Source organism: Telmatherina bonti (assembly GCF_933228915.1).
Source record: "Telmatherina bonti genome assembly, chromosome: 4".
In the NCBI taxonomy this organism is placed as follows: Eukaryota; Metazoa; Chordata; class Actinopteri; order Atheriniformes; family Telmatherinidae; genus Telmatherina; species Telmatherina bonti.
Genome location: NC_136622.1, coordinates 31425594 through 31443453, shown reverse-complemented (window position 1 = coordinate 31443453; position 17860 = coordinate 31425594). Strand labels below are relative to the sequence as shown.

The window sequence follows — 17860 nt, the reverse complement described above, 5'->3', positions numbered from 1 at the left end:
TCGACACTTTTCATTTCAGAAGCCTGAACAGCCATGACTTTCAGCCATCAACAAGACACCACTGTCTGACTTCAGCTTTTTCTATTTAATCCCTTTTTAATGGGGAAAGAATTGTGCTTGTATGGAAGCATTTCCTTTAAAAAAAGAACATCAGCTGCTCTACTTCTGCATTTCTTCCGCTACAGTTCTTCAGTCCTTTTTAATGAACATTTTTAAGCTCATGCTGTACAGTCAGGTCTGCCTGGAGTGAAGGCACAGGCTCGGCTCCTTTATGATGGACAAACATCTGTGGTCAGACAACGTTAAAAAACAAAAGGAGCGCTGCAGGAATGAAAATGGAGCCTAACTCTATTAATTGGCACACAAAGTTCTTATCAAAATTCTTTAAAGACAATAAAATATACAATTTTATGGCACAGAAGTGGCTTTTTCTGGAGACTTCTTTTTTTTTTTTCAGCTAAATTGTATTTATGGCCCCATTTTTAGTCAGTTGTAAAGATGTAATCAAGGCTTGCTAGCATTACTTATCATTAGCAAGCTATTTAACAGTAGGAGGTGTCATATCTTCCCACAGAGTCATCATTCCTCTCGCTAGACTCCATCTGAACGTGTTGGAATTAACACTCCCTGATCTGCTTTATCTGTGTTTTAAATGTGCCACATCATTCAGCAGGGTTTAATACTTTGCATTTGAAATGATCGTGAAATTAAAGTGAATTATGTTTGTTAATCTTGTGGTCTCTGAACACAAAATATTCCAGGATCATCATGTTTTTTTTTCTAATTTAAGGATTGGGGGCTTGTGCTGTGCCGTTTTATGATTTTATCATAAATTTTATGTTGCAGATAAAACATTTGTGCCATGATTTACTGAATCAAGTTGTGTTTTTTTTTTTCCTCCTCATCCGTTCTTCCTTCTTGTCTCATCTCAGACTGTGGTGACGGACAGCAGCGGATTGTAGACTTTCTTCCCATCAGCAGACCTGCTCCCATGAGCCAGCAACTCCTGGATGGTGATCCAGTTGTCCAGGATTCTCCGGCTGCGCTTCTTCATGCTCCTGCGATGGCACAGCTCCAGGATGGAGGTGGGCTCCTGCGGATGCGTGGCCCCCTGTGGCCCCCCTCCGCCGCTGCCCTGCTCCTTGTCGCGCTCCCTCAGGAAGTCGAGACGGCTCTGCATCATGAACTCCCTGCGCCGCCGCTGCTCTCGGGCCTTCAGCAGCTGCTGCTTGCGCTCCTCTTTGCTCCAGTAACGGCCCATCTTCATCTCACTGACGGCGTCGTCATCCGTTGTCATGCCGCTGCGTTCCTCTCTGATCTTCATGGCGCGCGCCTTCAGCAGGCGATCCCTCACGGGCCGCTTGGCCACGTAGCGAGAGCCGTCGCTGCGGATCTTGACCTTCCACTCCATTCGAGGGGACAGAGGTAAGGACACAGCACCTGGAGCCTGGGCAACATCTTTACACGTACTGCCCAAACTCATGGGGCTGACATCGCCTCCTTCCTCCATGGCACCCTCTCTGGGAGTGTTTCTGAGTCCACCCAGGCGTTCAGAGGCGGAGGGGGACCTCAGCTGCATGCAGCTCAGGTAACGTTGAGGAGGCTTTACCTCATTTTGACGGCGGGACAAATAGGGGCTGTTCTCTGCACTGCGACCACCAGCCCTCTCCACCGTCCCACTACCTTTAGGGTTGCGTCTTACCCCTCCGTCTGAGCCCCTCCTGGTTCCCACATCTCGGGACAGGGATCTAACCTTTGCTCCTGGGCTGGACGTCTTCGCCTCGGTCCCTCTTCTGTGGGCATGTGGAGAGTAAGGCTGGTTCATGTTGTCTTGAATCCCATCTCCTCTTTCTCTGGTTCCTTTCTCTCTCTGCCTAACAGAGGTTTGAAGCTGCATAGCTGCTACAAGCAGAGACTCTCCTCCCTCCAGACTCTGTGTGGAAGGTGAAGGGTGCTGTTCATTGACCAGAGGGGTGCTCCTGCAGCTTTCCCCTCCGGTGTTGTAGGCACTCGTGCTGTCCTTGTCTGATCGCTCTCTCTCTGGAAGCTCATTGATGTCTGACAAAGCGTGGTGACAGGACTCCTCGCTGACCAAAGTGCCGTTCATTTCCAAACGGCCAGCTCCTGCGCTCGCTCCGTTCTTGTCCTCATGAGGCCAAGCCTTCATGCAACGCTCCCTCAGCTGCTGCATCTTCTGAGCTCTCAGGATGTTACGGCACTTGAACTCCAAGTGGCGGAGTTCCTCCTCAAGGAGCGCCATTTCGTGCTGTGTTAGGCTCTCATTCCTATTCTCATCCAGCGGGACACCCCCTTCCTCATGCGCCAGCCCCTGAGTTGTACCGTTCTTCTCGTAGAAACACTTGATTTCCAGCAGCTCTTTGTATCTCTCACACTCTTCCTCAGTCAGACCCGGCATCATCATCCTCACGGGATCCGGCATGTATGCCCTTTCCAGTCGCTCCACTTGTTCCAGGCCTCCTCCGTTTAAACAGTCCAATCCCAGTAGGGAGTCTGTGCTGAACTGGAGGTCTTGGGAGTGCAGCAGGGGTGGGGTGTCCCCTCTGCTGGACAGAAACTTGCGCATGCTTCCAGGCGTGTTGGTTGCATTTGTGTTGGAGGCACTAGTGTGGTCATCTCCCAGAAGGTCGTGTTCTGAAGACTCCTCGTAGCGTGTGCTTTCATCGGTGCGGCCAACGCCGCTGTCCAACTCCTGGCTGTTGCTCAGGACTGTCTTGAGCAGATCAGGTGAGTCCCGGCTCACAGAATGACTGTGGCTGCGAAGTACACCTCCAACAGCGGCGCCGGCTGGTCCGGCACCCAACATGGAGGGGCTGGTCACCACTCTGTGGCTACTGCTCAGGTGGACGCTGTTGTCCAGGGGCTCCAGGTCCAGCTCATCCAGATCCAACTGGTTGTCGTTCTTACAGGTACAAGTGGAAGATTTGTTGCAGGAAAGGCGTTAAAAGTTGAAGACCAAAGAAAGAAAAAGACAAAGAAAGAACTGTGTTAGGACGGAAAACAGCTTGAAAATTAATAGCGTTTCACACTTTTAAAAATAATGCATCAATAGTTGAGATTCTCAGCTTTGATTTTTACATTTTTACATCCAAACAGTCATTATAACACTTTGCAAAATGGTACTGTTCATGCAAACATAAATAATTAGACAACTGCAAGACTCTTCACAGCTACATAAGACATGTTCCTTTATTATTTATCTTTTTGAAGGTATCCATGCAGAAGTTATTGCTGTTTTGTATCTGCAATTTAAAGTATTCCTTCCCCAAAAAGCCCAGTCTGCCCCAGAACTGTGCTAAAAAATAATCATAGAAAATAAAGGAATTGACTAAATTAGTATTTGGAAAGTCAAGTCTTAAGCTTTTATACCACTAACCAGGGGCGGACTTACCATTAGGCAAAACTATGCCGTTGACTAGGGCCCCCAGTTCTTTAGGGCCCCATAAAACTTGTTATACACTTGTGGTTATTTATTACTTAGTTTAATTATGTTTTTGATTAAAATGCATTCGCTAAACTGTCAGCAGAATGATTATTATATTATGTGTGTCCCGGGGGCCCCTCCTTCAGGTATATAGGGCTGCGTACTAATACACAATGTGATCTCTGTGTGTGTGATGCGGTCAGTGAGTTGATCTGTAACTTAAAGAATGACTCGTCACAATAAATGATCAGTTCATACCATCGAGTGAAGCAACGCTTCCCTGTCATTATAGACGGACCTTTCAGTCAGCAAAGAGACTTTTACACTGGCTGTTTGTTAGCAACGTAAATGATATACATTAGTGGAGTAGAAAGTGCAATATTTACAATAGGGCCCCATGCCTACCTTTGCCTGGGGCCCCAAATCTCTTAAATCCGCCACTGCCACTAACTATAATTGGACATGGGACTCAGGCTCAGGTTTGATCACCCTGCAGCCGCCTCTGGTGAGGGTGTAGTGTGAAAGGCCGAAACACTCTAAGATACTGAAGAACACTACTGATGATGCATCCTAAATTCAACAAGTCCCAGACCCACTCCCCTCCCCTCCCCCTCCCAGTCTTCTTACATGGGTCAATCACCAATGAACTTTATATGTGCTTCCACAGAATAATTACATCCATCCTGTGTTTTTGGACATTTTGGTTATGGACATTTTCCATCCAGCCTGCTTAGTCCAATCTAGCGCTGCGGGAAGCTGAAGCCTATCCCAGCAGTCATTGGGTGAGAGGCAGGGTACATCCTGGAAGGCTCGCCAGTCCATCACAGCGTGTTGGACATTTTTACCAGTTTAATTCTATCACCATTTAGATCACAGACAAAACTAGAAAAGCACTCTGATAGTGCAAACCTCCGCCAAGGCCTATAAAAGGTTCCTGGATCCAAACAGTGATCCGGATCACCACCAAAATAAATCAGTTCTTCCTTTTCACATTTCCAACAACTCCTAAAAATGTCATGAAAATTCATTCATAACTTTTTGAGTTATCTTGAACACAAACAAGCAGACAGATAAATGCTGGTAAAAAAAACAAAACAAAAAAAACAAAACAAAACAAAACATCACCTCCGTGGTGGAGGTAATGATCAATTCCCCATAATTAACCCTGATGCTGGTTTTCAGGTCATGAATAGATAAAACCTGATCATAATTAGACTTCAAGGGAGCTTTAATCAAGGAGACAAAAAGTCCAGTTGATTCCAGATGTTGCTTTAGCATTTGGAAGTTAGTGTGAAATGTTGGAAGCTGTTCATGCATCTTAAATATGTCTTCCCTAACCAGCAAAGTCAGATCAGTCATATCAGAGAGATACTATCAGGGTTAGAGTCACAGCTAGCCACATTCTCAGAAAACTGCAACAAGAGGTCTAGAAGTCACTAATGATGGTTAAATCCTTTCCACAATAGAGAAAAATCCCTCCGCAGCATCTGACCTGATGAAGAACTATTCTGGATGTAAATAAATCAATCAACCAAGTCTGTTAGAGAGAAGAAAAAAAAAAGACCGCATGTAAGGAAATACAGAGGATTGTTGCAAGGAGCATTTATTCAAAGGCCAGATGGAAATTCCGTAAAAACATGTTTGGAAAACAAGGCAGAACATTTCTGGAGCAGCTTTTGTTAGAGATGAACCTGAGATGAACCTGTGTAGGTCAGAAAGAACGAGAGCGCATCGACTTCTGATCCAAAGCTGCAACATCACCTGTCAAAACGCTGTCAAGAAACATTATGAAGAATAAAAAATCCAATCCAACACTGAGCCACTTGAGAATGTGCCGAGCTGTGACGGAAATCCGAAGCAGTCAGATAAATCCTGAAGTATTCAGATATTAGAAAAATAAAACCTGTTTCCAAGTTGTTGCTTCAGACAGATGAAGTCTCACCGCAAATAAAGACAACCAAAAACAAAGCGAGAAAGTAACTCGATGGATCCTGAAGGTAGAAAAGTGGAATAATCAGAAATGACCCAGCTGTGCTGCATTTCACCAACCCCAACCCCCACCACCACCCCAAAAAAGCTGAAAAGAGCAGCAGCTGCGGCAAAAAGGCCCCATCGCATGTAAAGTCTGCGTGACTGGATTTATGCATTTTGTAAAAAAAAAAAAAAAAAAAAAAAAAAAAAGGTTCTAAAAACCTGCAATTATTAAATTATCTATTGAGTAGTTGCAGCTTCAGTCTTTACAAAAAGAAAAAACAAAATCAAACAGCTAACTTTGCTGCCTGCTTTGCTTTTATTATCTCTGACTGGAAGTTTGGTCAAATGCTTGCGAATGTAATCTGAATCTGAAAAATCGCACCCCAGAACAAAAAGAACACTGAACCAAAAGCTCCAGAGACCTGAGAGGTGCATCAAAGCTGAGTGAAGATCCTGTGTGACCGACACTTTGCTGCCATCTGACTGATTATATCAGCTTTAATCTCTGCTGCAGCGCACAGCAGCGGCCGTGATGGCGCTGCTCATCTCTACCGCTAGATGGCGCCCACGCTCTGCGAGGTTTTTTTTTTTTTGTCACGATGAAGTCAATCCTCTGAAATCAAGTCATTTGTCTGAAGAGGAAAAACAATCACATAATTGATTCTTTTAAAAGACGAACTACTTCTTAGTCAACAGTGATTTTTGAAGATCCCTGTCTTAGAATTAAACTTTCATCTAAGGATTAATGGTTTTTTTTTTAAAAATATTCCATTAAAATGGTTTCTGTTTTGTATCTTTTTCTTCATTCAACAGTAGTTGCATCAATCAAACACTCATCAAATTTAGAGAAAATACTTGGACTTCAGCAGCTCACGCCTCCTCTGCGTCTTTGCAAATTCAGCTTAATTGGATTGATTTAAATATGAACTGTACGCAGACTGCGAGACGAGGTATTGATTATCCTTATCTTCATTCTCATTGTTTGATTAAACCCCCTCCCTCCTCACTTCTCCATCTGACTCCCCTGCAAGACAACAGATGAAGCTTTAATCTCTGTTTGTGCATGTTCCCCCTGATGATTCTCTGTCCTCCTTGCTTCCTCTCTCTGGCTTGAATCTTAATGTAGGACAATGCCTTGGCAATATAAATCTTGTCAGCCTTTCTCAGGTAGAGCTGTGCTCATATATTTAAACACAAGGACAAGTTTAAAAAGATGAGAGGTTGTTTGTCCGGGCGAGTCTTTGACCTAGACCATTTTAATGAGTGCCTTTTAAATCTGCCCTGTGGCTCAGAGAGAATACAGATTATTGTATTCTCACATAAAAATGCGCCCATCTCCATGTAGGGCACGTTTCTAACAGGGTATGTTATGGAAAAATCTATTTGAGTGGGTCAACATACACAAAGTTGTATGTTTATAAGTAAGCTGACAGCGGTGTGTTTCAGTGCTCTCATATCTGTTAAAAATGACCTTGTGAGACTCTGGCGGTTTCCACAATAGCGCAGTGGTAACAAACACTATTTGTCTCTGTCTCGCCCTCTGTGCTATCTGTGGTCTCATCATGTTTTTTCTGCCTCTTTGCTCTTCTGCTACATAAAACAGTTCAGCCTGCAGGATGAGACAAAGAAAAGCACAACATCTTGGCTTGTATTGCTAATTTCTTCACCACAGGCATGTGAATGAGAAGGGACGTCCTTTTTCTGCTTCTGGTTTAACAGGGCATAAAAATCTTCTTGTACTTACCAGAATATACAGTTTTTTTTAAAATATGTAACATCTAAAACATCGCATTTCATGTTACACTGTGTTATTGTTAGCTTTTTTAAAAAAACAAAAATAAGTCAAAGTGTGGAAAAACTAAATATATCCATACTGCTTCCATTGGACTGAAGAGTTTAAGTAGCAGCCAGGTTGCTGTGAATGAAATTCACTCATTTAATCAGGCGGCAGTGCGAGTGATTATTTATTTAATCTTAAATTTATGTTTCTTTGTCTGTTTTATTCAGGTGTGTTAATACAATGCCAAGGAGGAACGACACCAGCACAGTTTTTGCTACCCATCAATCTAGGCTAAGGTTACCGGCTTTTGGGCCGCCGTGTGGTTCAGTATTTATGCTCATGAATCAAATCAAATGGATCAACTTTTTACAATGATCTGGTAATTCCAGTCAGGTGTGTTGGAAAAAATGAAAACTTGTGGCCCTCAAGGACTGTTTGAGATGGCTGAATGAAGAGATCATTGCTTGTGCAGAATATGATAGACAATAAAGTAAAAATGCTGCTTTCCGTGGTGCTGAAATAAATAGATCATCTGCGCTATTTGGAAAGTTTAATGTATACATAACACACCATGTTGACAAATTAATGCTATTCTCTTAATGCAAGAAAAAGCGAGTATTTAAATACTAAATATGAGTATTTAAATATAAGTGGACCAATTTTTTAGACCTTCCCCTTAATATCTCAGATGTTTTCAGGGAGCACATCTGCTTTTCGGGGAGCTGAGCTCCCCTTAACGTTCTTATAATTCCAACTACAAAGTTATTTCCAAACAATCAGGAGTCTGGATTTCCACAAAGAAAAGGGAAAAACATTTAAGGCATTTGCATTTAAGCTTTTAACTTGGAAATAAACATCTAGGCAAGTTCATCCCAGGATCTAAACATGTCATGCTCAAAGAAACAGCAAAAGTACCACGAGTTACATGTCAGACTCCAGGGGTCAGATAGCATGTTGAACGTTTAGGTTCGTAACAGATCAGAACAGAAAAAGACTGACAGATTACAGCTTGTTTGGAACAGTTGCAGAAAAAAGTTGTTTCTCTCTATAAAAACATGGGAGCACAGCTTAGGTTTGCAAGGCTGGACCTGTGTCCCTTAGTGAAACACAAGAGCGGCATGAGAACCTCTCCGACTGTCAGAGAGGTGATGACTTGGACTTGTTTCTGTAAGGTGTCCACAGGACATTTACACCCTGCAGTCATTGAGTCAACCATCATTGTTTGAGAGTCATATGAGTGGCAGTCTGGCCAATGGTTAAAGCTTGACTAGAATTTAATCATGAAGCAGGACAATAGTCCTTATCACAACAACAAATCTACAAAGAAATGGCTGGGGAAAAAAACCCCTACAAATCGCAGTACAGTAACAAAAGATCAAGAAGTAAATTACTACCTAAACAGGGAGACCAAGGAAAAACAATGTCTTTTTAGGTCATTGTTCAAACTGAGCCTCTCAGTGGTTTCCCTAAAGACTGCTCTTCCAATTTCCTCACCTCTATCTCGGGCCTTGCGAGTAGCAGGGAAACATTAGTGCTGTCCTCCCTGGTGAGAATAGCTACCGCCTCCTCTCTGTTCTGGATGTCCACTCCATTTATCTAACAGAAAAAGAAGAGAATTAACTTCTGAGCTGGTGTCAGATATTGTAAGACCCTTAGAATTAAGGATGGATTTAATTAAACTGCACACTTCAGGAGATGGGCTTTCTTTTCAGCTCAGTATTCAATATTAAAAAGGAATTCATCTCAAATGCTACACTTGAATTTTGCTTCAAAATAAGAAATGAGCTGCAGAGAAACTGGTTGAATTGTGGACCAGATGTTATCTAACTCTTCAGTTTTATAATTCAGTTGGAGCAATATGGAATACCTGCAGTATTCTGTCTCCCTTGCGGATGCGGCCATCCATAGCAGCAATGCTGTTTGGGTTTACCTGGGGAAGGTAGATGCGGTATGTTTAAAGGTGAGACAAGATGAGAAAGATTTATTTAAAAACCGGTAGAGCTTTAGCTTTCATGAGGCATCTTTACCTCCCCCACATAGATTCCGAGGTCCTCCTCATCATCAGTTCTGTAACACACTGTCAGACCGAGTTTATCCTGCTGGCGAAACTTGTACAGCTCCACCTCCTGGCACAGTTAGAGAGATGTTCATGAATGCCAGGCAAAGAACAATGGGGAAGCTTCCTTTTCCAGGGTTCTGAGGTAGCTAATACACTCTCACCTCGTATTCCAGCTCGTCCTGCCTGTCCACTTCATGCTGAGTGATGTCAAAGTAGTCAGTGGGGTCGTAGTATACCGGCTCTGTGAAGCTGAAAATGACAAAGTTCACATGTTGGTAATTGGGACAGCTTCTGACTTCAAATGTGTGACAAGAAAGACACAGACTAACACAGCAGATGAGCTCTGGTCTGCTGGTTCTACTTGCTGCAGAGACCTATTAAGCTATTCCCACTCACAGTTCATTGAATAGATACGGCTCCAGCAGTGGTGGTAGTGGTGGAGAGGGAGGAGGGTCGGGTGGGGGTGGAGCTCCACAGGGATGCTGGCTGCTCTTGCCCAGAGTCAGCATATGCTGGAAGCTGATGTCTGTTTGGGTGCAGCTGTCCACACAGTCAGCCATGCCCATGGTCACTGGCACTTGCCCTCCAGGAGCTCCAGCTGGACCCGCCCGTCTGCGAGCCCCTCGCTTCAATATGTTGGCCAGGACAGGGTCCCGCATGTCCAGAGTGGGATCCCCAGAAAGTCGAGACAGCTCCTTTCCATTCACCTGGGGAGAAAGAACAAGATAAAATGAAAAAAAAAAAAAGTATTTATGATTATGTTTTTAAAAAAATCCTCAAACAGTGGAGAAACCGGAGAAGAGGAAGCCAAGAGCGCTGCTAACCAAGTAAGAGACATTTTGTCCAGGAAAAACATGATGAAGTTGACTAAATTGTGGAGGATCTTCCACACTTCTTCAAAAACAAACATTTTATTTCACAAAGTTCTTCAAAGATTGACTAAAAACAAGGAGGATGAGAAGAAAGGAGGACAGATGAATGGAGAGTCTCACATCCACCAATATGTCAAACAGGCAGTCAGTTCACAACAGTAAGGAGTGGAAACAAGATCCACACACACAGTAAGCAAAGAAACACAGAGGCCATGTAGGCACACAGAACACTTCCTACGTACACTTAAACTCCTATACAAGTACATATGAAATGTCAGTGTTTTTACAAAAAAAGAAACCATAAAAAACATTATACGTATGAAAGGCTTCAACAGCACATCACATCAATAAGCTGAAAGCTGAGACCTTCAATCGACCATCAGCGTCAAAAGAGCACAGCATGTTGCCTACGCGACCCTTCTGTGGAGAGACAGAAAGAAAGAAGGAACATAGCAAGTAGTGTTAGAGTTAGCAAGTAGTTACAACTGGGAACAGTTGGAGGAGAGGAAACGAAAGGAAAGGAAAAGAAAAGAAAGGAAAGGAGAGAAGAGGGGAGGAAAGGAAAGGAAAGGAAAGGAGATGAGCGGAGAGGAAAAGAAAGGAGAGGGGAGTAAAGAAGTGACAATCGGCAGTGATCTGACAAACTGAACTGAGCACAAAGGTATCAAGCTGATACAGAAAACTGTTGCTTGTGTTATCAATTATTTTTCACTGTTAGCTCAGTGGTACACTCTAAGAAAAAAATTTGTAAAAAAAAAAAAAAGATATATTTATAGAATGCCCTGACATAAAATTACCTTATCAATTTTCCATTATTTATATAGATTTTTCTGTTAATCCAGCAAATAACAGCAAATAAAAAGATAAATAAGGACAAACTAATCTTCTCTTTGGCTCTTTGAAATGAACTATTCCTCTCAAACCCAAAGCCATGAAACAACTTTTCAATCAGTCTTCAGAGTCAGTGATGACTTTGACTTCCTGTACTGTCGACAACACTAATGGTGCCAACTTTAACAATCAAACAGAAGTAAACAACTGAACAACATTGTCTAAATGTAAACAGAGTACATAACTCTAGTTTAAAGGGCAACTATCACAAAAGGTTTCGTTTTTGCCGAACAGGCATTTCCCATGAGTCTTTGCACACTTGCTACTGTGGCTCAGTAAATCTGGAGACAAGTGTGTGTCATAAAGTTATCTTAAGCCTAATGTAAAACTCTGAGATAGAAAACTGATTCTCACATGACTCCAGAGCACAGAGCTTCAGACATGTTTATGTTTCAGAAAAAGTTATTGTTTCCAAGATGCACAAAATAAATCTCATTTAGAAATAAAGGGGGAAAATTCTGTGGTTTTAAATTGAATTTTTTTCTTTTCTTTTCTTTTTTTTGTCAGAATATCAGCTACACATCAGTTTAGGGCTTTTTTGTTGTACTTTTACAGCTCAGATCATAAAAAGCTAAGTGTGTTTGGTAAGTAACCAGACTGCAGGTTTAGCCTACAGCTTTAACTGTAAAGCCATGCATCAGTCCAGATCTGTTTAAATGTGAAATAAGCAGTGCATGTGTGTGTTTCTCAGTGTTACAGGCCTTCACAAGAGGTTTTTACATAATTTTCAGTGAAACGCACTCTGAATACACAGCTGAGGTTTGAACGGTCCTCTTAAAATTTTAATCAATTCGACCAAAGAACTGTTTTCCGACTTGAGTTTAGTCCACTTTTAATGAGCTCAGCCTCACGGAGGGTGACTGTACTTCTCTGCACCCTCAAGTTTTTACATGGATGAACTGATAAAATGTGCTTCTCAAATCATATCTCATGCAGTGTCACCCTAGGGCCTCAAGACCAAAGCCAATAAACATTGGTTTTCAGTCTTGACCCTGCATACTAAAATTTCTCCTGCCTCTCTGGATCTTTTTAATATCATGTACATTAAGTTGACAATAAAATCCCCAGTTTTGATCAACTTTACAGAGACTTTCGTCTTAAAATTATTTACCCAAAGAGTCAGTGCCTCTGTGAATACTCCTCATTGTTTGACTGAATATTTGATGAATAAATGAATGAAATAGTTTTATACATTTCCAATGTTAACTTATGCAGCCCCGGCTATTTTTCAGGATTCATCCTTGATTGTGTGAAGCTATTTTATTGATTTATCCATATATACACTAGATATACTTTCTTTCCATTCGAAACTTGTCTACTTTTTCCACATACAGCTAAACCATAGAGAGAAAAAGGGGCATTAAAAATGAAAGATTGTTGAATCAAAACTTGGAAAGGGTATAAAAACAATGCTAGCATTTTGACAGCAAGGTGACTTCGACCAGGCAAAACCTGCCACCCTATAGAGGGATTCATTCAGTATTTATACCTGTTTAAATTTTCATTTCCTCTGTCCTTTTGCTGATTTATCACCAAAAAACAGAGATATTCCTATTTTCCCCAGCTTTTCTTTCTGTTTGGCGCTATTTAGCATTTTAGTTAGCATGCTAGCTAAATAAACCGCTAAATTGGATGCTACTTTCAAAGTGGAAACAATGTTATTTTCATATCAGAGCTGGATTAAATCATAGCCTCACACGGCTGTGAACATGTGGAGGACTGAATTTCATTTTAGCCATTTATGTAGACGCATTGTTAAACATTTTTAGAAAAATAATAACTTAAATTTCCTTTCTGCCATCACTCACAAGACAGACATGTAGTGGCATAATGGTGTGAGTAAGACAGCCTTTGAGTGGGTTTATTCGGCTCCTGACCTTGGCTGTCTACCACACATCTTTCCCACTCGGTTTCATTCTCCCACTCCTCTCATCTCTTGTCCCCCTTCCAGTAATTGCATGTCAAATCAATGTTCCCCTGTGCAGCCAAGCACAAAAAGTTCCTTCATACATTGAGCTCAAGTTTTTTCTTTTTGTTCATATTTCCCACTTTAAAAGTACTCGTTTTTCTTTCTGTTCTCTTTTGCTTCCATCCCCATCCTCTCCTGCTCTTCCCTCTCCCATTTCCTCCAGACTCTGGATTTCTTTTGCCGTGCTACCTCAGCAGTTCTGTCTACTCCGTCCCCTCCCTGGAGGGAGCAACTCACCCTCTTCTATTTCCATCTATATCAGCCCGTGCTTCTCCTTGCGTGTTTGTCCTTCCCCGCTCTAATGTCCCTCCATAAATCTTGCTGTCTCTCTTAATGAGCTTCTTCTGAACAAATAAGATGCTTCCTCCCTACGTGGGAGACTGGTGATGAAAGAATTAACACAGTTGATTTTATGTTCTCCATTGTGCATTATTTCTTTGAACTTGTGATCTATTTTCACTTAAAACAGCAGAAGGTATGTTTGGTATTAGTGCTCTGCAGGATCAGAGGGAGGCCATTAGGAGACAGCGTTGTGGTCCTGAGTGACGGGTATGAATACTAATAGAAGGGATAGAAGGAAGGTTTCTCATTCATTATCAATGAGAGGTGCTGAGATTGCTTTGAAGATGACTTCATTCGATGTAATGGATGTTTAGAGTTAAGACAGCTTTTTGGACCTGACTTGATGGAGAATCCATTAAACTCTTTCCATGTGCTGTTCTCTATTATCTCTGGGTTAGTAGGTCATTACATAGGTCTGCTATTTATAAGCAACGCAAGCTTCTAAACACACGTCCCTACATGCGTACAAAATTTGAATGTGTTAAGAAATGAATTAAAATGCAGAAAAATACTGACTTCACAGTGGGGAGGTGGGTTGCGGTGGGATCAGCGGAGGCTGTGGAGCTCAGGGTGGGGATGATGTGGATAGAGATGAAAGAGATGCGAAGAGTTCAAAGTGTAACGAGAAAAAGCAAAGCAGGAGATGCACAGAAGGACTGAAAGCGGAGCGAGACGTAACACAGACGGAGATAGGGATAAGGATGCAGAAACATTGCAGGAAAGAAGCTTTCAAGGAAGTGCCGGGTGAATCTTAATAGTTACTGAGTCTGGCTGTGGGATCAGTTGCTGGTAAACAGACTAACAATAGGATCTTATGGGGAATTACCAAGAGGTTTCTGCATATTTAGTTTCTATCTGAATGTCAACAGTGCAGGCATAAATACATGTTCCTCTCAGTCTTTCCCAAGCTTTCTTGTGTTTTTCACACAGCATGTTGACTTCCACTTGTGACTGTGGGTGATTGATTTTTCTCATCATCTGTGCTTTGAAGGCTACATCAGTCCCTTCCTCAGAAAATCAATTAATCTGGAGACAGAGTTGACCCACTCCGGCAGTAACCTCCATTGTTTAATATCACTCATTTAAACTGGCAATCAGGGAAACGAAGGCTTGTAAAAGAAACTGAAACCAGTGACAATATATTGATTTTAAAGGTTCCCAGTGTTCTTTGAATTGGCTAAGATGAGTACATACATAATCTATCAATACACAAATCAGTTTGACACAAAAATTGATTCAATGTTCATGATGCTGATGGAGGGTTGGTAAGTGAGCCTGACAGAGTGCATGTGAGAGATGAAAGAAATCTTAACTGATCCTTAAAGGGAAATGAAAAGATCTTATAGACAGTGTATAATTTAACTCTGATGCTTTTGGTCACCCTGGTGTTGTTGAACAGACAGCAAGAGTGACATCCTCTCCAACGGCATATTTCGGCAAGTTTGCAAGTGAAAGAGCAGGTACCTGACAAGCCCACACAATCATGCATGCACACATATCTACAGCATTCAGAAAGGTGTGCACTTTGCTGGAGAAAACAGACACACTCTTGGCATCAAGGCAGACTGACACTCCAAAGAGTACTGAAAAATCTGTCAGGTGTTAAAAAAAACCCAACACTGCTGTTTGTTTTTGCTTTATTTTATACTTGGAATTTGAAGGCTTTCAAAATGAATTTTCTAAGCGATTTCTTAAAGTGTTAAAGAGTCAAAAGACATAATGTCTCTTTCTGCTGCTCGTGGAAAAGTTTCACAACAAAATTCTGATGTGAAAAATGAATAAATAGCAGAAGTAACAGACATAAGAATATGATACATATCCTGATACCTGCATCTTCCTGTGATGAGCCACTTTAATTTATGAAATTGTTTCCAATTAATGTAATGGAGTCCTGATTAATAAAGTATTGTTCAGTGGGAAGATCATGTCAAATGGAAAGAGGAAAAAACAAAAACATCTGTGTATTAAGACAGTGCAGTTTTACTGTTATTATTATTATTATTATTATGTAATGTTCTGCATCCAGATGTACCTCAGATATCAGAGTTTTTTGTTCCTCACATACATTCCTCATTTTCCAGCTTTGCCTGCAGGTCATCGGCATGGATTGATTTAAATGTGTTTGCCTCTTGTGAATGTCAGCATGTTTTTCCGTGTCATTGTGAATGAAAGCACGTTTGGTTTGTTTAATGATGCTGGTTGCCTTGGAAACAGCCTCCTGCCTGCAGCCACTGGGAAGAGGAGAAAGAAGGGAGCGGCCGCAGGGCCCATGGGGGTACAGGTTTGCTGCGTGTGTGGGTCGGTCCGGCACTCAGTAAAGAAATGTGTGTAAAAGGCAACATGTCGCTCAAAATAGCTTACATTGTGCAGACAGGTCCACAGCTGAGTCTAATTGATCGATTTAATGGCGATATCCTGTTTTACTTGAGGCTATAGGAGGCAGTAATGATTTGGAGCATACCAGTGGGTGTGTACCAGCAGCACTGTGGAATGTATGTGTAGCAAAGGATCAATGTATAATGTATGAGTTTTGTTCCTTTGGCAAGTGAAATCATGCGTTTAGATATAGTTACGTTTAACAGCTTAATTTTACAACACCATGTAGCCTTGAGCTGCTTAATGCTGTATTTATTGCCTAAAAGCAGTCACATTTAATTTGAAGTTGTAATTATGCACGTTAGTTAAGAAAAACAGCTTAAAGCTGCAAACCTCTGAAGGAGAAAAAAAATAGCATGGCAAGCAATGAAAAGGGGTGGGGGGGGGGGGTGGGGGGGGGGGGGGTAATTATGCATTCCTCACATATACATTTTTTTTTCCAGTTTCAGTTTAATGCACCTCATCTCACACTTTCCATATAAGACCTCGACAATTCATTATTTTCTGAGTGCGGTTGTGGCCATTGGCTCTTTCCCGGCTTCATTATGCCATCTGCATTTGTTCTCGTGTGTCATGCTCCTCTGCTTCCAGCCAGCAATGCTGTCTCAGTTCTAACATGCCACAATATATGTAGATACTGTGGTCCCATAGGATCTGTTGACCTAGCACAAGCGCCATTGACAGAATTGCTTAGCGCACAACATGGCAACCCCTTTCCATGCTTCAAATCATTGAGCCCACTTCCAGCCTGTCACTGTGCAATCCTGTCATCACCAAATCCATCTGGTAACCATGTGCAGTGTCCGTCAAAGCTGAAAGTGCTCTTAAATGACAAGTCTCGAGTCGGTCGATGCCGTGATCGCTAACTCCTGTTAGATCGGGTCACTGATGCAGAATGATTCAGCTCTGCTCTTGGTTTACCATCAGAACCCTCATTTCATGTCGTCGACCTGCACACAGGAGATTTGTGAATTCCCTTGAGTTTTAATTTCATTCTCCCCCAGCTCCATGAACCGCTCACATGAATTACTTTGAAGTGTAAACAGCATAAAAATGCCCGAAAGAGGAAAAACAGTCTGACCCTCTCTTATTGATTCATTTGCATATTTCAAGTCCCTTTTCAACTCATTACCACCCTTCTGCTTGGACTCGCTCTCTTTCTGTTTTCCTTTCTCTTGGCATTGCCTCTGGCACCAGATGCAGCCCAGTTAACTGGCCCAGACTCCAGCATGCAACAGAAACCCAGCTGAGGCTTCTGGTGCCACAGATACTAAAAGTGTTGCATCGCCTGCCTATGAGTGCCCAACATTTTCACATGCTTAGTAAGCATTGGACTTGTTTCGGACATGGCGTGCATCATCGAGTCACCGGGCATGAACTTCTGCACATCCAGATGAGCCTACTCACATACTTTCTGTGGTCTCTTTTAGCAGGTGGTGCTGAGGCTGTAACCGTGGCAACCCCTCTCTACTCTTTAGCCCAGTTTAACAATCCATCCATCCTTGTGATGCTGTGACTCTGCACCACAAATCTACTTCAGCTCTGCTCTCTTTGCTCTTATCAGCCTCATCACTGTGATACATCGTTATTATAATCATCGGTATCTTTGTCAATGATTAACTGAGCCAAAGCAGAAATTACACGCTCTGATCAAGAATGATGAGCTGGTTTATGCATCTAAAAGAAATGCATGAAAATAGATTCAATTCCAGCAAAAGAAGCTGAATCTTTCACTTGATATGAAAGTTTATATCAGTTCAATACATTTTTGTTTGTGTAACTGGCTTCATTCATGTAACAAGTTAATTGTCTGGGTTCTAATAAAATAATGTGACGTTGTTTTAGTTGCATTTGCTTACAAAGTACTTTCCAGTGTTGTAATGTTTTTAATAAAAATGCTAAACGGATTGTGATAATTAGGCTTTTAATAAGTGAATGAATGTGCCAGCATGAGCAGCTCCTGCTAATTTCTGCCACAGACAAGAGAACTGGGGTTGTGACTCATTCAACAGCGTCATTGTGAGATAGTTAGAAAAAAGGAGGGAAGAAAGAACAAAAGAACAGACAGAAAGCAGAGAGGAGACAGAGAGCTCACCTGAAACATCACCCTGTATTGTTCCTCGGGCTTTTGAACCACACACATGTTGCACCCCAT

At 42.0% G+C, this 17860-nt stretch overlaps 1 protein-coding gene across 1 annotated transcript; it reads right to left on the bottom strand.

Moving 5' to 3' along the window:
- Positions 1-928: 928 nt before the first annotated feature.
- Positions 929-17860, bottom strand: LOC306755038 (PDZ domain-containing protein 4-like; the record flags this gene model as incomplete). The annotated part of the gene is made up of 8 exons (XM_079239261.1): positions 929-2920; positions 8691-8792; positions 9064-9126; positions 9224-9322; positions 9417-9504; positions 9652-9962; positions 10494-10547; positions 17801-17860. The coding sequence occupies 8 exons, from the start codon at positions 17858-17860 to the stop codon at positions 929-931; spliced, it is 2769 nt and encodes a 922-aa protein (XP_079095387.1).